This window comes from Colobus angolensis, unplaced genomic scaffold (assembly GCF_000951035.1).
Source record: "Colobus angolensis palliatus isolate OR3802 unplaced genomic scaffold, Cang.pa_1.0 Scaffold108, whole genome shotgun sequence".
NCBI classification, from domain to species: domain Eukaryota; kingdom Metazoa; phylum Chordata; class Mammalia; order Primates; family Cercopithecidae; genus Colobus; species Colobus angolensis.
Genome location: NW_012111808.1, coordinates 4833725 through 4851846, shown reverse-complemented (window position 1 = coordinate 4851846; position 18122 = coordinate 4833725). Strand labels below are relative to the sequence as shown.

Sequence of the window (18122 nt, the reverse complement as noted above, 5' to 3'; positions counted from 1 at the left end):
CTGGAAACCCAAATGCTGAGATTACTATGTCAAAGAATCACTAACCAAATCAAGCAGGCTCCATTCCTCAATCCAGTCTGGAAAAGAGCAATCATTTCCATTGGACACATGTCACAAGGACTCATTTAGAAATACTCTAGTTGAAATCAACCCACATGGGAACATCCTCTGCTGAAATATGCTCTTTTCTTAGTCCTTTGACAAAGGAAACATGGAGTATGAGCAAAGGACAAAGGGACACAAGGGAAAAGCCAAGGAACAATCTCCTAGGCAGGATGAATTATAAAAATTGTGGAGGTCACATTCTCTCACAGCTCCTGCATAGGAAGACCCACACAGCGGGAATGAGGAGGTGGCACAAAGAACAACAATGGGGCTCTCCAGGGGCAGGACTCCAGGAGTCTCCACAAAACCTGCTTTATATTTTCTCTCCAGGATTGAGACACTCTCCCCCACCCCACCCAACACCACTGCCCACCCCAGTGCCAGCTGTGGTTGCACATAGGCTTGTGAAAATACAAATTGGTAATTACCACCCTGAGGAAATCTATCAACCCATTGCAACAGGAGTTGGACTTCCCCTACGAGAAGTCCCTTTGGTGTATCTGCTCACTGAGGGGGTCTGGCACACCCAGATGGGACAGGGCAGCTCCTGGAGAACAGATTTCTGGGCTGGCCTCATATTCTTTAACTGGTGAAAATGGACCACTGAGCCTTCCCAACAGTTACAGAAGATGAGCACCCCACTGTCAGGGCCCAGTTCTGGGCTGAGCCTGTTGGATGTACTTCACTCACCACCTTAATCGAGGCTGAGGGATAGAATAGAGATGACTCCGAATACAAATAAAACTCATTTACACCATGGATCCATTTATCAACAGGTTAAGTGCTAAAATGCTTGATCTTGACTTTAAACCTTTCCCAGAAACTTCCATAGAGATCTGAATAATTCAAATCATCCACAGTGGCAAATTAACTCTGGAATGGCATGAGAAATGAGAAAAATTCTGAACCGAATACTTAATAAATGAAGCACTGGACGAAAACAAGACATGAATTTGGACAGCAATAATTTTGGTTATCACCAATGTCAAGTTGATCTATATATGTATTTTATATATTATATATATCTTTCTTTAGAAATGCAACTTTACAGCTGATTTTTAAAAAGCTAATAGAAAAGTAGAAACTGGCAATTATTTTTACATGTTTCCCCCCACCCCCAAATGAAGCCCTGTTAGGATGTAGCAATCACGTGAAAACGAGGCTGTAAATTCCTCTATAAACTCTTTGGTTCTGGGGCTCGGGAGAGGATGCATCACCAAGAACCCTATCCCTGACCCTCACTCCCTTTCCCTCCCCTGATGATGAGACTCTGAACATGGAAGGAACCAAGTCTAAGGGTTAAGCAAAGAACATTCAAGTGATAATGTTATTCCCTACTCTCTGCTGAGCAGAGAGAGCTGTTCAACATCCCAACATCTTAAACTTGGAGTCCATGGAAACTTTTGAGAGATTCCATGTTGGGGTAAAAAACTATAAAACAAAATTAAAGGGAAACAATAAAATCAAATCAATGATTTCCTTTTGTCGCTCAGAGAAACATAATTGATTACCTTTATACAGATCAATGGCGCTATTAGTATTTTAGCCAGGCAAGAGGAGATAATGAACTGAAACAAAAGGTGTGAGAAATCCTCATCTTTGGTATTGTAGCTGTTGAGGTTTCTGTTGCTCTGTTCCGTGTTCTTTTGAAAAACTGCATAGGCACAAATTAAAGACAATCTTCAACTTTAAGATTACCGCGTGAGTTGTCAAATGAAGCAGCAGCCACTGAGGCTCTTCCTTATTTCTATCTTTGTCTCAACCCTTTCTTTAAAATCTGCTTCCAAAAAATGTCCCAAGAGGTCTGTTTGAACACAGTGTGTCTCGCTGTTTTTTTTGTTTTCGTTTATTTTCTGGCATGCTTCCTTCTTATTGGTGGTGATTTCCAATGATTTACGGATTTATTTATTCATTTTAATGGGACAGTTTTGTTTGTTGCAGAAGTAGGTGCAGAAAAATTTCTTTGGTTTCGATTAAGTAATTCATAAAAAAGTCAGTCTCAAGTGTCTGTAAAGAATCATTGCAGCGTTTGACTTGCTTTGAACACCCCCATGTGGCCCCACCCGGGGCCATTCACTGGTAAATATGCACATTGTGACCTCCGCAATCTCCCAGAGTTCTGTGGACGCTCTTCCACTTGCTATGGGAAGGTGACACCTGGTGTGGCAAAGCCACTCCCCTGGGTGGCTTGGCTAACGTCCTTGGCATAGCTGGTCTGTTCAGCCTGATGATGTGCCAAATGCCATTCAGAGTTGCAGAGGTTTTCTGATTTCTAAAAGTAATCACAGTATTTTTAGGCTAGAAAATGACAAGTCATAAATGTCTTTGGTTTGCAGTATTCTGCTTCTTTGGTGTGCTGTGTTTTCTCCAGATTTATTCAGCTGTTTTGCAAGGATGACTCAACAACAGAAGAGATTTAGGATTAGATGAGTCATGAGTAACATGTATGCAGGTTTGATTGATTGATTTCTTTTTCTTGCTAGAAAACACGGAAAACATCCCTACTAAATGGGATGGATGACGAAAAACCCCAAATCAGAGAGAGTGGGAATGGATTATGTGGTGGTCATAACGCACAGTAGGAGGGACCAGATGACTGATCAACCAAGAAGGACACATTAATGATCTTAAAAAACCTAGATCTTTTAAAATGCTGCATTTGCTCCATGTACTGTTAACAGTTAAATTGGCCTCCTGAGTGTGCGTCTGCATTATGTACAACAGAATTTGTAGCAAACTGCAAAATGTGCTTGAAGCCATATTCTCATCAATTCCCTAATGACTTCACAATCCAGATGTGGTAAAAATGCAGATGTGGTGAACCCAGAACCTTCCTTACTTCTGTTTATTTTTGTTGTGCTTGATACTTTGAGCTCAAGTGAACTGACTGGTGTTTTGAGGGATCCAAGACTATATGAGATTTCCAGGAGGTAAAGAAAAAAAAAATTGTAAGCTGGATCAACTTAAAGCTTTCTAAATCATTCAATGAAAAGATGTCTGGGTTGGAAAAACAGGTCCTTGGATTTTTTTAAACGTCCATATTTAAAACTTGTGCTCAGTAATTACCATTCTGATGTTTTTTATGTTATGGCTATGAACTTGGACATACCGTGGTATAATGAGGCTAAGCATGTGGAAAACAAATGAGGTCATTCTTGTTGCTAGATTCTTCTCTTATTGTTGTATCTTGGAAGCCTAAACTCAGAGTCCTTACATACGCCAAATTCCTATTGTTAGTCATAGGAACTCTGACTGCAAGAAGCTGACAGGACCTGAAGTGGGACGGATGACATTTTAAGCAATCCTGAGCTTGGTTGACACCACACTGGAATTAACTCGTTCCAGGAAGGCCCCATTTGGGTTTCTGGGATGCTTAGCATGCTGAGAACGGTGTCTGGTTCTAAGAGATTAATTTTTCAGCTTGCACTTGGACTCCATAGCTATTAAAAACAAAAAAAGAACACCTGGCCTATGATTACAGCTAGAATAGAAGTTTCTTTGCAAGATAATTGTGCTTTCAAATCACCAGTGAAGGGCCCCAGCTAGGAATCCGGTGTCTTTTTCCTTTGTTTTCTTTTGGTATCTGTTGTCCTCATTTGGAGGTGACTTGTGCCCAAGTGAGAGTCTTTCCATCATGCTTTGGTACACGTGCTGGAGGTGGACGAGGAGCCCCCTGTGCTCAGATCATCTTGCCACTTCTCCAGGCTGCGGCGCCGGGCGTTCATGAAGAAGTTGCTGACGGTTGTGAGCTCCAGGCCCAGCTGCTGGGAAATGGTGATCTGCATCTCCTTCGACGGGCGTTTGTTCTCCTTGAAGATGGCGAAGAGGGTTCGGCGTTGGAGGTCAGTGAACACCAGGCGGGATTTCTTCTGGGAATTGTTCCTGTCTTTGTTTGGTTCTTGCTCTTTGCGTTTGCACGCTTGAAGGGAAAGAGAAGAAGGAGAGAAGTCAGTGGGCTCACCCAAGAAGGTGATCCATGGAAAACATTGACAAAGTTGTACAGAGAGATGTAAACCGTTAAACTTTATTGTGCAAATTGCCCAGCTGTCAATAACCAGCCTTTCCCGTAATCTCTGGGTGATGGAGTGGGGGAAGGGAGAAAGGAGAAAGCAGCAGGGCTGTTTCACAGTCTGGTTTTGAACTAAGTGCAGTTGTCTTTCCCTTTTACCTCCTCTCTCCTCCAACACACCATTTATCCAGAGATAAACGAAATTATTTATCTCCGAAATCAGGTGCCACGAAGGCAGGGAGGACTCCAGACCCCGGGGTGGGGGAAGCCTGGTGAGGCAGTTCCTCTTTCGTATTCACCCTCTCGAATTGTTTACAGCTGAGTTGAAATTACCTTCTGGAGTCAAAACTTAAAAGTGCATAGTTTTTCAAAATCAAAGCTTCTACCCATGTGACTCTAAAAATTGTTAACAGAATGAAATTAGAAGTGACAGAATGATGGTATCATTCCAATCCAAAATCCTTTCGTCCAGACTTTTGAAAAATTAGAACAAAACAAAACAGAAGACCAAGGGAGAGAAAGACTAGAAAAATTGGTTTAGCCAGTTCTCACTTGGCTGGTTTGAAATTGGAAGCCAGTACAAGAAGACAGGGGATGAGGGTAGGGGAAGGAGCCCAACACTACAATAGGACTTCAGGCTTGTAGATATGTTAGTATATGTAGAGTCTCTTTGATTTAGCAGACATGAATATCCATGCCTGGGTTGACATATGCAGTCAAGGACATTATGTGTCACAACCTCTCCCTTAGCCTACAAGGTCCTAGAAGGCAGGAACCAGGCCTCTGTAGTATTCCTGACTGATTCTTTTTGGAGCCATGGATACAATGAATGTTTGGGAAAATGAGGACAAATGACTTCTTGACTCTTTCAGGGAATCTGTGCACTTCACAGACAGGTTCGGTGGCTCAGAAAAGTGACCCATAAAGGTTAAATACAGTATTATAAATCACAATGTTAAAACATGAGAACATGTGTTACAATCACCTGAAATGGCCAGGTGCGGTGGCTCACACCTGTAATCCCAGCACTTCGGGAGGCCAAGGCAGGTGGATCATGAGGTCAGGAGTTTGCGACCAGCCTGGCCAACATAGTGAAACCCCATCTCTACTAAAGATACAAAAAATTAGCTGGGCGTGGTGGCACACACCTGCAATCCCAGCTACTTGGGATGCTGAGGCAGGAGAATCGCTTGAACCCAGGAGGTGGAGGTTGCAGTGAAGCCGAGATCACGCCATTGCATTCCAGCCTGGGTGACAGGGTGAGACTCCATCTCAAAAAAACAAAAAATCACTTGAAATAAGTCCCAGCTCCCCTAGGGGTGTGGTGAGAATGTGGCTTCAACAGAAAGAACCGGAGGAAGGCCAGGAAGGAGCAGAGGCCCACATAGGGCAGTCACCCTCAGAATCCATCCCACTGGATATTCTGGCCAGAGGTTGAGAATCGCTTTGCACTGGACTGACATTCCCCCAAGCCTGGCACCCAGGGTGCTACTCAGATGCTTTCCTATGCTTCTCAAAGCCCTGGCTTGTATATTTTGTGCCCTGGCTTGTATATTTTGTTTCCTGGCTTTCGGGCACAGCATTTCCTAATTATGTTCTGCAGGCAGCATCTTATGTGGGGGTCTGCTACGGTGTCTGAATGTTTATGTCCCCCCCAAAAATTCATATGTTGCAATCCTAACATCCAAGGTCATGGTATTAAGAGGTGGGGCCTTTGGGAGGTGACTGGGCCTGAAGTTGGAGCCCTCATGAATAGGGTTAGTGCCCTTATAAAATAAGCCTAAGAGAGACCTCTTGCCCCTTCCACCACGGGAGGACACAGTGAGAAAGACTTCTCTATGAACCAGGACCCAGACTATTGCCCGACACTGAATCCGCTGGCACCTTAATCTTGGACTTCCTAGCCTCCAGAACTGTGAGAAACAAATTTCTGTTGTTTATAAGCAGTAAGTCATGGTATTTTATTGTTGTGATTGTTACTGGAGCCTTAACAGACTAAGACAGGATTTAACCTGAGGACAAACACTTATGGGAAAGATCATTGGAAGCTGAATTTCCTTCTACCTAACTGGCCGCCCTCCCTGCTGGATGCCGTGTGCTATAAAGTAATATAAAGGAGTCACTCCTGAAATAATCAAAATGCACTGATACTCTCAAAAGGCAGGAAGAGGAGAGCTCCTGAATGGGAAAGCTGCTAGGCTGTATCAGCTTGGCTAAACTCTTTCTTCCCGATTTTTCCTCCTCTCATTTCTAAAAGTATTCATATTGTCTTCAAAAATTAAATACACACAACACATCCACATAAAAACAATTTGTTTTCATCTTAAAACTCATTCTCTTGGGGCATTTTGGCTTTCTTGAATGAGGAGTACTCCCCCTGCAATGGGAGCTCAGACAGAAAGGGCTAAGACTGCTCACTGCCATCCTTCTTCCAACAGCTTACTGGTAATGATTTCTTCTTTGCTCATTCCTGTGAGGACTGCATATTTTTGGTGGATTCTGATGATTCCTGTGTGGTGGTAACAAACAAAAATAGCCTTTGCAGGGGAACCTTGTTTTGAGGTCTACTCTCTCTTGCTCAATCTGAAGTCCTCTACAGCAGTGCTACTAAACTTTAAGATGCATAGGAATCACCTGGAGGGCTCATCAAAATGCAGATTCTCATGTAGTCGGCCTGGACAGGGCCTGGGATTCTGCATTTCTCATCAGCACCCAGGTGATGCTGATGCTGCTGGTCCACATGCCTCAGTTTGAGCTGCAAGGGTCTGCCTGATTTCTAGTCTCAGAGGAGCATGTTATGCAATGGAAAGCTCTGGATTCAAACCTGGGCTTCCCCACCTCTAAGACCTGGGGCCTTGCAAATTACTTAGCCTCTTGGTGCCTGTGTTCCTCATCTGAATAAGGAAATAATTGCTCAACTCTAGAGAAGCTTAAGTGAGATAACAGGTACATCTTCACTTCACACTTTCCTTCCCATTGTATTACACCAGTAACTCTGAGCTAGGCAAATCAGGCAAAATGATTTTCATTTAAAAAGAAAATACATGGAGACCTTGGAGTATAAGTGAAGGCACTGACACCACATCCCAGGTTTGCTGCAGACCTGGGGAAAGAAAGAACAAACATTTCTCTTGTAGGGAACGGCACCCACACCCGACTGCACATCAGAGAGGACCTCTTTGCAGGGCAGCCTCTGGGTCTCCATTCCCAGAAATTCTGATTTTCACCATGTGGGGCGAGGTTCTGGAATCTGTGCTTCTATAAACCTCTGCAGCCCCCTTGTTTTTTTTTTTTTTTTTTTTGAGACAGAGTCTTGCTCTGTCGCCCAGGCTGGAGTGCAGTGGCCGGATCTCAGCTCACTGCAAGCTCTGCCTCCCAGGTTCATGCCATTCTCCTGCCTCAGCCTCCCGAGTAGCTGGGATTACAGGTGCCCGCCACCTCGCCCGGCTAGTTTTTTGTATTTTTTTAGTAGAGACAGGGTTTCACCGGATTAGCCAGGATGGTCTCGATCTCCTGACCTCGTGATCCGCCCGTCTCTGCTTCCCAAAGTGCTGGGATTACAGGCTTGAGCCACCGTGCCTGGCCTGCAGCCCCTTTTAAGATGTAGAAGTCACTATGCTTGCCCCTACTGCCACTTCAGGTCCCTGGACAACTGTCCCTGACCCTACCCCTGGGACAACTGGTGCCAAGCCTTTATCTGGAGGATTCTGAATAAATAGTGAAGCATGATAATCTCCTGATAACAAAATCCACGCAAATATCTTCTGCAAACATTGGCTGAGATCCTCTGTCAATTTACGCTCCTTTGGATTAACCACATAGCTCTCAATTTTCATACCAATATTGATTATTCTTCAGATAATGCTGTATTTGTGCTTTTAATAGGATGATTAGACAGTGTGGGTACAGGTTTACATTGGCTTGTCAGATTCTATTTTGTGTGAGATATATATATTTAAAATTATATACATATATATGTATACACACATTTTAATGTGAGAGAAAAATATTAAAGACTTATGTGAAGCAAACTGCACAGAGAGAACAGATCAATACATCCTGCCTATGCCTTCCCAATAGCCTTCGGAAGCCACCAGATGCCACAGCAGCAAATGCAAAGCTGTACCTTGCAGTCTAGAAGTATATGGCAAGTCCAAATACTCCAAATAATGAGGCAGTATGTCCATATGTTGTCCAGGGTTTTATAGCTAGCAATTGCCAGCCATTGATTTTGACAAAAGCAGTTGGTCAGGAGCTAAAGGAAAATAAGAACAGGAGGGAGAACACCTGCCTTGAAAGTCTAAGAAAAACTAGACAGATCCGATGACGTCTGGGAGCTGGCGTGAGGCTTTGACCTCAGCATCCTCAGACCCGGGCTGTGGAGCCAGGTGTGCTTGCAGGCACAAGCAGAGTACAAATGACTTTGGTGCTGTTCAGTTACCACACTCTATAGTCGACATGTGCCCATTTTTGAACAGGAAAGTGTCAATAGCTCCCTCCAACCCAAGGATGCAATAGAAACCCAACGAAACAGGAGGTGTTCCAGTGGCACTGATAGATTCAGTCTTGACACAGTCACAGGCTGGTCAGGGGCTCCTGGACTCCAGCTGCTGAAAGCCAGTTCTGCCATGGAAGGTGCGAGGTTAGCCCAGCCCTGTCTAGACCATTTGGATCTCTTTCTTCTCCTCTTTCTTTTAGGAGGAAAGCAGGGAGAGCATGCCAGGTGCTGATGTGTCACTGCCTGATGGGGAGGTGGGTGTAGACCCCAAAAGCCCTCAGCCATTCTTGACCTCCCTCCCTCCCACAGGGAAGCAGGTCCTATGTAGGACCACGTGGAACGCCAAGCACTCACTTCCATTTCAAAGACGAAGAGAAGTCATTTGTTTACCTACAATAAGGCTACCTATGCAGGTTATAGTGCCTTTCCCCACTTTTTGAAATAAATAATATTGACTCAGATTGGTCATGCTGGTTTTGTCCTGTGGCCCAGGACCTGTACTGGCAGGCATGTACACATCTGTGTATAATCTGTGATTAACAAGAAGGATGGCAGACAGCTACTGCCTAAAAATATAGGTTCCTTGGTAGATAAATTTTTCAAACCACTGGGTTCCCAGGGTAAGATAAGGGAAGCCCTGGCCTCGGGCACAAGCCCTCTCTGAGATCTTGAGACACCAACTTGCTTTCTCCCTGGCGGCCACCGGACTTTTGTCCCTCAGGAGGTCAGAAACAGGACAAAGAAAGTGCACTTCTAAGAATGTGCTACTCCCCATAGCTGATCTTCCCCAGCTGTAACCTGGAGAGAGACAATGTCTCTTCACAACTGACCCTTTCTCCGTGCCTTCCCCATCCCGAACCAATCCTGCGGGTCAGGTCTACTTTGCCTCCAGAGTGGCTGCTCCTGGGTGTTCTAGGAGCTCAGCTGCTCTCTGACACCCAGACTAACCAGCCCTGGCCCTGTCCATCACCTACCCATGGGCAGCACAAAGGTGTGTGGTCAGAGTAGTGCAGCAACGCTCATCAAGCCAGGGATGATTCCCATCCAGAGGGGATGCAAAGGGAGGCAGGACAGGGTGAGGGTTGTGTGAGACCACAGAACATCACAGAGGACAGGAAAGGCCCTGTGGTGTCCTGTGCTCTCCCTTCTCTCTCAGCTTCGGGAGGGGCCTTGCCGCCGACTGCGTGGTCAGTAACCAAGTAGCTTCTCTGGCCAGAAAGGCTGCTTTTCACCCATCACGCATTTTCCTTCTAGTAACAAAGGTCTTTGGGTATTTGGATGCTGAGCAATAATGGGGTATTGGAAGCCAGGGCCTCTGTGCTGGTGGGGAGGGGAAGCAAGGAGAGAGATGAGGGAGGGCCCATTCCCGGAGACAGGGTTGAGTGACCTCGGTTGCGTGTGTGTGGTGTGGAGGGTAAGGTAAGGGGGACAGTATCTGGTTGGTTCAGGGAGGCAGATACAGGTGGGGGAATTACCCTGGAATCGTATGTCACCTTGACACCTGGTTCCACAGGTGCAGTGGTGCTAGCTCTTCAAGGCACCTGAACATCTTTTGTCTCTCTTAGCTTGGTCCTCCTCACAGAGCCATAGAACCTCAGTGTTTTGTCCAGTCCAGGGTCGTCAGTTTCACATAGGGAACTGAAGGCACAGTGAGGTGAGTCCCAGCTGAAGCCAAAGTCTGGATCCCCCACCGGGAATTTCTTTCCACAACATCTTTGACAGGAAGGTGGGGCAGAGGTATGGATTCCCATTTTACTCTTGGTGAAGGAAACGGGTTTGTTTAGGGTGACCCAATTAGCACTGGATCCTGGATTTGATCTTGGAAAACCCCTTCCCAGCCTCCACAGTTTCTGGGAATCCTGTGAAGTAACAGCAACTCAACAACGGGTCAGAATCCTCCAGTCCTCACTGCCCTGGAACTGAAACTCCCCACTCAACTTGGATGGGCTGTCCTGGCCCAGGCCATCCTGGACAGGCCAGCCCCAGCTGACCCAGCAGTTGAATAAAGATGCACACTTGAGTCCAGCTGAGATCAGCCAAGCACAGCCTGTATCAGCAGACACACCCAGCCAACAAACAGGCTTCTGGGCAAAAATAGATTTTTATTGTTTTATACCACCCATGTTGTGGTTCTATGTTTTGCAGCATTATTGTGGTGACAGATAACTGATACAGAAGCCAAGAATAACCTTTGCCTTCCTGCCCAGGGGTGAGTCAAATGGACTGTAAGAAGCCCAGATGGAAGCCAAGACCCTGTTTCCTACTCCCTGTCAGCCACTTATCAGCTGCAGGACTGTGAGCCTTAGTTTCCTGATCCTATAGAGTGGGGATGCCCAGCACTCCAGGACATCAAGAGGTTTGCTGTAACACTTCACACACAGTAGACACTCAGGAAATGTGCACGTCTTCCTTCTTCCTTAGAGAAAGCAAAAAGAAGGTGTGTAAGGAGAGGTTAAGAATTCATGATTCCAAGTCTTACTTAACAGTAGACGAATTGCCCAGAGAGCTAATGGCAAATAAAAGGTTAAAGATGTTTGTTTTCTTTGTGAGGCTGTCTGATAGCCAGTTCCCAGCCTCATATAAGAGGTAAGACTACGACATGTTTTTACACATATGTCAGAGATGCTAATAGGTTTTGGGCCACTGGAGTTTCCTCACATCACTAATTTATGTCCAAATACATTCTACATATGATGGGCATTGTTAGCCCCTCATAAATAATGCAGAAGTGCTCTATTCTCCCTGCATTCAGTAGATACTTTCCCTCAATAGTTCAATGTGATCTTGCCAGGGCAAGGGTGGGGGCAGGGAGAGAGACCATCTAGGGTGTGCATTTGTCAGCAGACACTCAGCCTCCAAGGATACAGGTTTGAAAAGTATGCCTGCAGAAGAGGCCTTTTCACCTTTCAGCTGAAGAGCTCGCAGCTCCCCTCCTAGGAAGGCTAGTGCAAAGTGGGGAACATGACCCTTTCCACTAAGGAGCGCCCTCTCCCGGGAGGACATGGGGCTGCAGTTCTGTTGGAAAGATTAACTAAGGCAGTCAATTGGGGTTATGCTGGAAAAATCAATTACAAAAGTAGGTTCACATTTGTACCTCTGGCCTTGTTCCCTGAGAAACCTATAGGTGTTTGAGGAAAGAAGAATGGAAATAACCCCCCTTTACTTCCCTGCTGTGAACTGGTGGCCCTTCAGTACTGATAGAATGACAAGACTATGGGAGAGGTGATGGTGTCCAGGAGAGCACCCTTCCTTTGGAATGAATCTGCATGATCAAGAGCCTTTAAAATAAAAATCATAAGATTCCTTGAATTCAAACAAGGAAGAAAGAAAATAGAAGAACTGTACACTCTGCTAATAAATATTTGATGTTCAGTAAGTCATAAATGCTGGTAAATCTCAGCAATGCATGCTTCTCAGGGTCCGCAAATAATTAGGTGCCAGCACATTGCCACAGGGACCTTGGGAGTGGGGGCCTAACACACAAAATTTGGGGCTCAGGTTCTAAGCAGCTCCACTGACCACTCAGGGCCAGCTGGTGCCAGAAGCACTGATCACCCACTTGGGAGGAGCCAGACCTTGATGGAGGGGTAGGGGCTATCTTAAAATCATTATTGGATTATTTTGTGCTCCCTAAATTTTGGAAACTATAAATAGTTCCCAGTTAGATGCCTTGCAGGTTTCCTTGCTTCATTGTGATTTCTGACGCATCACCAAAGGTCACTTAGGTTCAGATGACCATGGAGCCAGTACCATGAACCTGCCGTCCGCCTCCAACCACCCCTAGAACTAAACTCTAACTTGGTCCTCATTTCTCCAAACATGCCTGACCTGAGTCAGATGAGAAACCTAATGCCTTTGTTTCAAGGCTGAGAGCTGGCTTTCCTTAGAAACTTGGTCTTCATGTACCAGATGCCAATACACACAGGCAGTGGAGCCAGTGACGTCCAGACCAACATCCATCTGGGAGGCCAAGGGCAGAGACGGGGTGGATGCTGTGCAAAACGATGTGGAGCCATTCTTGGTTGTTAGGCTCCCCTCCTCCTTTCACTCCCTTCTAATTGTGGGTGTATGCGCAGCCCTGGCAAGACAGACCTCTAACCCATTTGGCAAATTATCCTGCACAAGGTACTCCAGTGTGAACCACCTATGGGCTAGTCGGAGCACTGCCACCTGGCTTATTAGAGCAGATATGGTGGGCGGGAGAATGGAGGAGCAAGACAAAAAAGGAGAGAGGAGGGAGAAGGAACAAGAAGGCAAAAGGGGCCATGCACGATGCACACATATACACTCCCCTCATTCTGGAGGTGCTGGAGGGTGAGGGTAAAGTCCCCAAGTTCTGAGCTGCCCGGAGCCCCGGGAGGCTCGGCACTGCCCTGGAACGTTGGTGTGAGCCATGTGTTGGGCTTCAACACCTCTGACACAGGACAAATCTCTGACCCTGGGGGGATTTCCTGTAGTACATTCTTACTCTCGTCTAGAAAATGTGGATGATAGGGCAGGTGAGGTGGCTCACACTTGTAACCTCACCACTTTGGGAGGCTGAGGCGGGTGGATCACGAGGTCAGGAGATCAAGACCATCATGGCCAACATGGTGAAACCCCATCTCTACTAAAAATAAAAAAAAATTAGCCGGGTGTGGTAGTGTGTGCCTGTAATCCCAGATACTTGAGAGGCTGAGGCAGGAGAATCACTTGAACCCGGGAGGCGGAGATTGCAGTGAGCCAAGATCACGCCACTGCACTCCTGCCTGGGTGACAAAGCAAGACTGTCTTAAAAAAAAAAGAAAAGGGCCGGGTGCGGTGGCTCATGAGGCCTGTAATCCCAGCACTTTAGGAGACTGAGATGGGTGGATCACGAAGTCAGGAGATCGAGACCATCCTGGCTAACACGGTGAAATCCCGTCTCTACTAAAAATACAAATATTAGCCAGGCGTGGTGGTGGGCGCCTGTAGTCTCAGCTACTTGGGAGACTGAGGCAGGAGAATGGCGTGAACCCGGGAGGCAGAGCTTGCAGTGAGTCAGGATTGCCCAGGGCACTCCAGTCCAGGGCAACAGAGAGAGACTCCGTCTAAAAAAAAAAAGGAAACGTGGATGATAAACGGCAAATCTCTCCTCTTTCTCCACACTGCCGCCTCTGCTTTCACTTGGATGTTGAGCAAGCTGGTCTTGACAAGCGTTAGAGCAACTCCCCAGTGTCCACTTACTACTGTTGGATGGAGGCAGACTGCACAGTGACCATTCTGCGTTCCCAAGCTTCAAAGACATTCTCTGAAAAAAACAAGTTTTATTTCCTGTCTCTATTTTTACTTTCAATACAAAGTCACTGAAGGGGACTCAGGAAATGAGGGCTCTTGGATGTCTCACAGCTTTCTTATATGGAGGCGGGGCCTGACAAAGGGCCAGAGTGCCCCGGCGGGCAAATCTCCCAGGGGAAGGTTCGGGCCCCCATAGCTGCCCGCAGGTGCTGCCTGTAGGAAGCACACTGGAGCCTGCACACCGAGTGGAGATGAACCTCTTACCTCTGCTTCCCTCCAGCAGAGGCTCTAACAAACATGAGAAGCCTCAAAGAACAGGCTTCTAATAGCAGATGGTCCAGGCCAGCTGGTAAAACCACAGACTTCTAGAAAGGCAGGATTTTAAAGAGCACTTGGTCTAACTTTGTTTTTAGAAATAAGAGATCAGAACCCCAGCTAGGTCACCTATGCAGTGACACAGCCCTGAGAAGCCATATTCCCTCCTGTCTAGTCCAGTGGGGCTTTTATTTCTTCCTTCCTATTAGAATAAATCATTTGGGGCACTCAGCCTTTGAAATCACAATTCCTGGTCATCTCTTCTGCCTATGCAGAAGCCTGGCAAAGAGGGATCTTTAGCTCTGCTGCCAAGCTGCATTCCTGCAAGCCATCCAGGAAGTTGTGAGTTGCTAAAAACAAATATTTAATTCCAGATACCAACATGTTGCTTAAAATGGCTAGGAGAGCATGGGGCAGCTTCTTCAACTTCCTACTAAAATCGCCTCGAAGTCCTATAATGAAACATAAAACTTAGCACACCAAAAACTAGGACTGCAGTCAGCCTGTTTTGGGAGGTCTGGAGAATTTTTACCTAAACACAAGGCCAATGGAAATAGGTTGAAAAGGGACATCAGGATTGAAAAAATAACACCTGAGTCCTGTAACTGTTGAGAAATTTAAATTCAGCAGCCATCCGTCTACTTGGTAGGTGCTGCCTTTTGAAAGAGCCAGAGTGCTCCCCACTCCCTTCCGCCTGCCAATTAAGAACTGCAACTCTCAGAAAACAACTAGGAAAAAAAAAATTGCAGGGTAGAGGAGGGACACCAAGGCTGGTACTTCACTCCCTCGGAGAAGTAGTTTCCAGAGCACTCAGTGTGAGCGCAGGGACAAGAGCAGTTCTTGATGTGCAGTATACTGGGGGTTGTCACGTGTATTCCAGTTGATCAGCTTCTCAGTATCCCAGGATCGGATGCAGGAGATGAGTGCACATCAGTTCAGCAGGGCCACACAACAAGGAAGCTAGTTAGATGGAGGCTTGGTTAGTTGTATCAACTGGCTAAGATTTAGTGTAGGGCTTAGAGAATGAGTGCACTAACGTCCAGAAAGGAGGTCATGAGCAAAACATACACCCTTTCTATTGACCATGGCAAGCCAGAATGAGTCTCTTCTCATTTGAGAATGAATAAACAGGACAAAAGAGACAATTGAAAAACTAGTAGAAGATAAAAAGGGATCCTCATCCAAAAACCAGAGAAAATTTAACCGATAATATCTTCCAGAAACTTAAAGAACATTTTAGAGAATCATTTGATATAACAATATGATGCAAAAGAGATGGCTTTTATGAAACAGAAACAGAAAATTATTAAGAAGAAAACAGCAATTTGTAAGTAACCATATGTCATGAAAAAATAGTAAGATAAAAGATGGGCTAGACGATGTGGCTCATGCCTGTAATCCCAGCACTTTGGGAGGCCAAGGCAGATGGATTGCTTGAGCTCAGGAACTTGTGACCAGCCTGGGCAACATGGTGAAACCCTGTCTCTACAAAAAGTACAAAAATTAGCCAGGCGTGGGTGGCGTGCACCTGTGGTCCCAGCTACTCAGGAGACTGAAGCAGGGAGAAGGATTGAGCCCAGAGGGTTGAGGCTGTGGTAAGCCGCAGTCATGCCACTGCACTCCAGCCTGGGTGACAGAATGAGACCCTGTCTCAAAACAAACAAACAACCTTCTCCCTCATCCCCAAAAAAAAGAGGAGTAAGATTTTTTAAATTTGCAAAAAAATGAGAAATATAGTAGTGGCACTGGAGGATATTAAGAGCAAAACTGATACTGTGGAGGTAATGCTAGAATTTTATGCAGTTCAGGTGGTCTTTCCTGTAGAAAGGCTTTCTTAGTTATTTAATGACTCAAAAACTCTAGCTATAGGCTTTCTATGAAAAGAAAACTAACTTGAAGACATACTCTAGCTTACTAAGAATTTAATCAAACTTAAAAGCTCAAGAATGTGATATTGTCTTAAAAAAGAATCGGCCAACAGCCCTACGTGGCTACGAATATCCCTGAGCTCATTCCAAACATCCTAAAAAGTTTTATTACATGAATGAAGAGCACCTCTTCATTAAGACTACACTAATGAATCTGCAGGAAGGAAAAAGGGTCGGTGTCTCCATTCACAACCAAATCGTGATGTTTAAAAACAAATTATTTCATTATTACTTTTCGTCTTTATGTGAATAATACAGTTTGAACAAAAGACATTCCTTTGGAAAAGTACCTCTGTCTTGCATAGTTTACCACCAGATTCGGAAGTCCAGTCAAAGGCAATTACAGATACGTCAAACATGAAAAGAAAAACAAAACAACATTCCTATAAAAAAAAAACCCAAAAAATGGGAGGCGGAGCAACATGGCCGAATAGGAACAGCTCCAGTCTCCAGTTCCCAGCGGGAGCGACACAGAAGACAGGTGATTTCTGCATTTTCAACTGAGGTACTGGGTTCATCTCACTAGGGAGTGCTGGACAATCGGTGCTGGTCAGCTACTGCAGCCCTACCAGTGAGAGATGAAGTAGGGCGAGGCATCACCTCACCTGGGAAGCGCAAGGGGGAAGGGAAGCCCTTTTCCTAGCCAGGGGAACTGAGACACACAACACCTGGAAAACGGGGTAACTCCCACCCCAATACTGCGCTTTACCAAGGGTCTTAGCAAACGGGCACACCAGGAGATTATATCCCACACCTGGCCAGGAGGGTCCCACGCCCATGGAGCCTCCCTCATGGCGAGCACAGCAGTTTGCCATCCAATGGCAAGGCAGCAGCGAGGCTGGGGGAGGGGCGCCCACCATTGCTGAGGCTTAAGTAGGTAAACAAAGCCGCTGGGAAGCTCGAACTGGGTGGAGCTCACAGCAGCTGAAGGAGCCCTGCCTGTCTCTGTAGACTCCACCTCTGGGGACAGGACACAGCTAAACAACAAAAACAACAACAAAAAGCAGCAGAAACCTCTGCAGACACAAATGACTCTGTCTGACAGCTTTGAAGAGAGCAGTGGATCTCCCAGCACGGAGGTTGAGATCTGAGAATGGACAGACTGCCTGCTCAAGTGGGTCCCTGACCCCTGAGTAGCCTAACTGGGAGACATCCCCCACTAGGGGCAGACCGACACCCCACACCTCACACGGTGGAGTACACCCCTGAGAGGAAGCTTCCAAAGCAAGAATCAGACAGGTACACTCGCTGTTCAGCAATATTCTATCTTCTGCAGCCTCTGCTGCTGATACCCAGGCAAACAGGGTCTGGAGTGGACCTCAAGCAATCTCCAACAGACCTACAGCTGAGGGTCCTGACTGTTAGAAGGAAAGCTAACAAACAGGAAGGACACCCACACCAAAACCCCATCAGTACGTCACCATCATCAAAGACCAGAGGTAGATAAAACCACAAAGATGGGGAAAAAGCAGGGCAGAAAAGCTGGAAATTCAAACAATAAGAGGGCATTTCCCCCTCCAAAGGAACGCAGCTCATCACCAGCAATGGATCAAAGCTGGACGGAGAATGACTTTGACGAGATGAGAGAAGAAGGCTTCAGTCCTTCAAACTTCTCAGAGTTAAAGGAGGAATTACGTACCCAGCGCAAAGAAACTAAAAATCTTGAAAAAAGAGTGGAAGAACTGATAACTAGAATAATTAATGCAGAGAAGGCCATAAACGAACTGACAGATGAAAACCATGACACGAGAAATACGTGACAAATGCACAAGCTTCAGTAACCAACTTGATCAACTAGAAGAAAGAGTATCAGCGATTGAGGATCAAATGAATGAAATGAAGGGAGAAGAGAAATCTAAAGAAAAAAGAAAAAGAAATGAACAAAGCTACAAGAAGTATGGGATTATGTAAAAAGACCAAATCTACGTGTGATTGGGGTGCCTGAAAGTGAGGGGGAAAATGGAATCAAGTTGGAAAACACTCTTCAGGATATCATCCAGGAGAACTTCCC

At 45.9% G+C, this 18122-nt stretch overlaps 1 protein-coding gene across 1 annotated transcript in view; it reads right to left on the bottom strand.

Moving 5' to 3' along the window:
• Positions 1-3153: 3153 nt before the first annotated feature.
• ONECUT2 (one cut homeobox 2) overlaps positions 3154-18122 on the bottom strand; it is a gene marked incomplete at its 5' end in the record, with an annotated part of 48917 nt that continues 33948 nt past the window's right edge. Inside the window, one exon of the mRNA XM_011949514.1 lies at positions 3154-4024. Within this exon, the coding sequence (XP_011804904.1) occupies positions 3738-4024 (287 nt within the window). The remainder of the gene's footprint in view (positions 4025-18122) is intronic.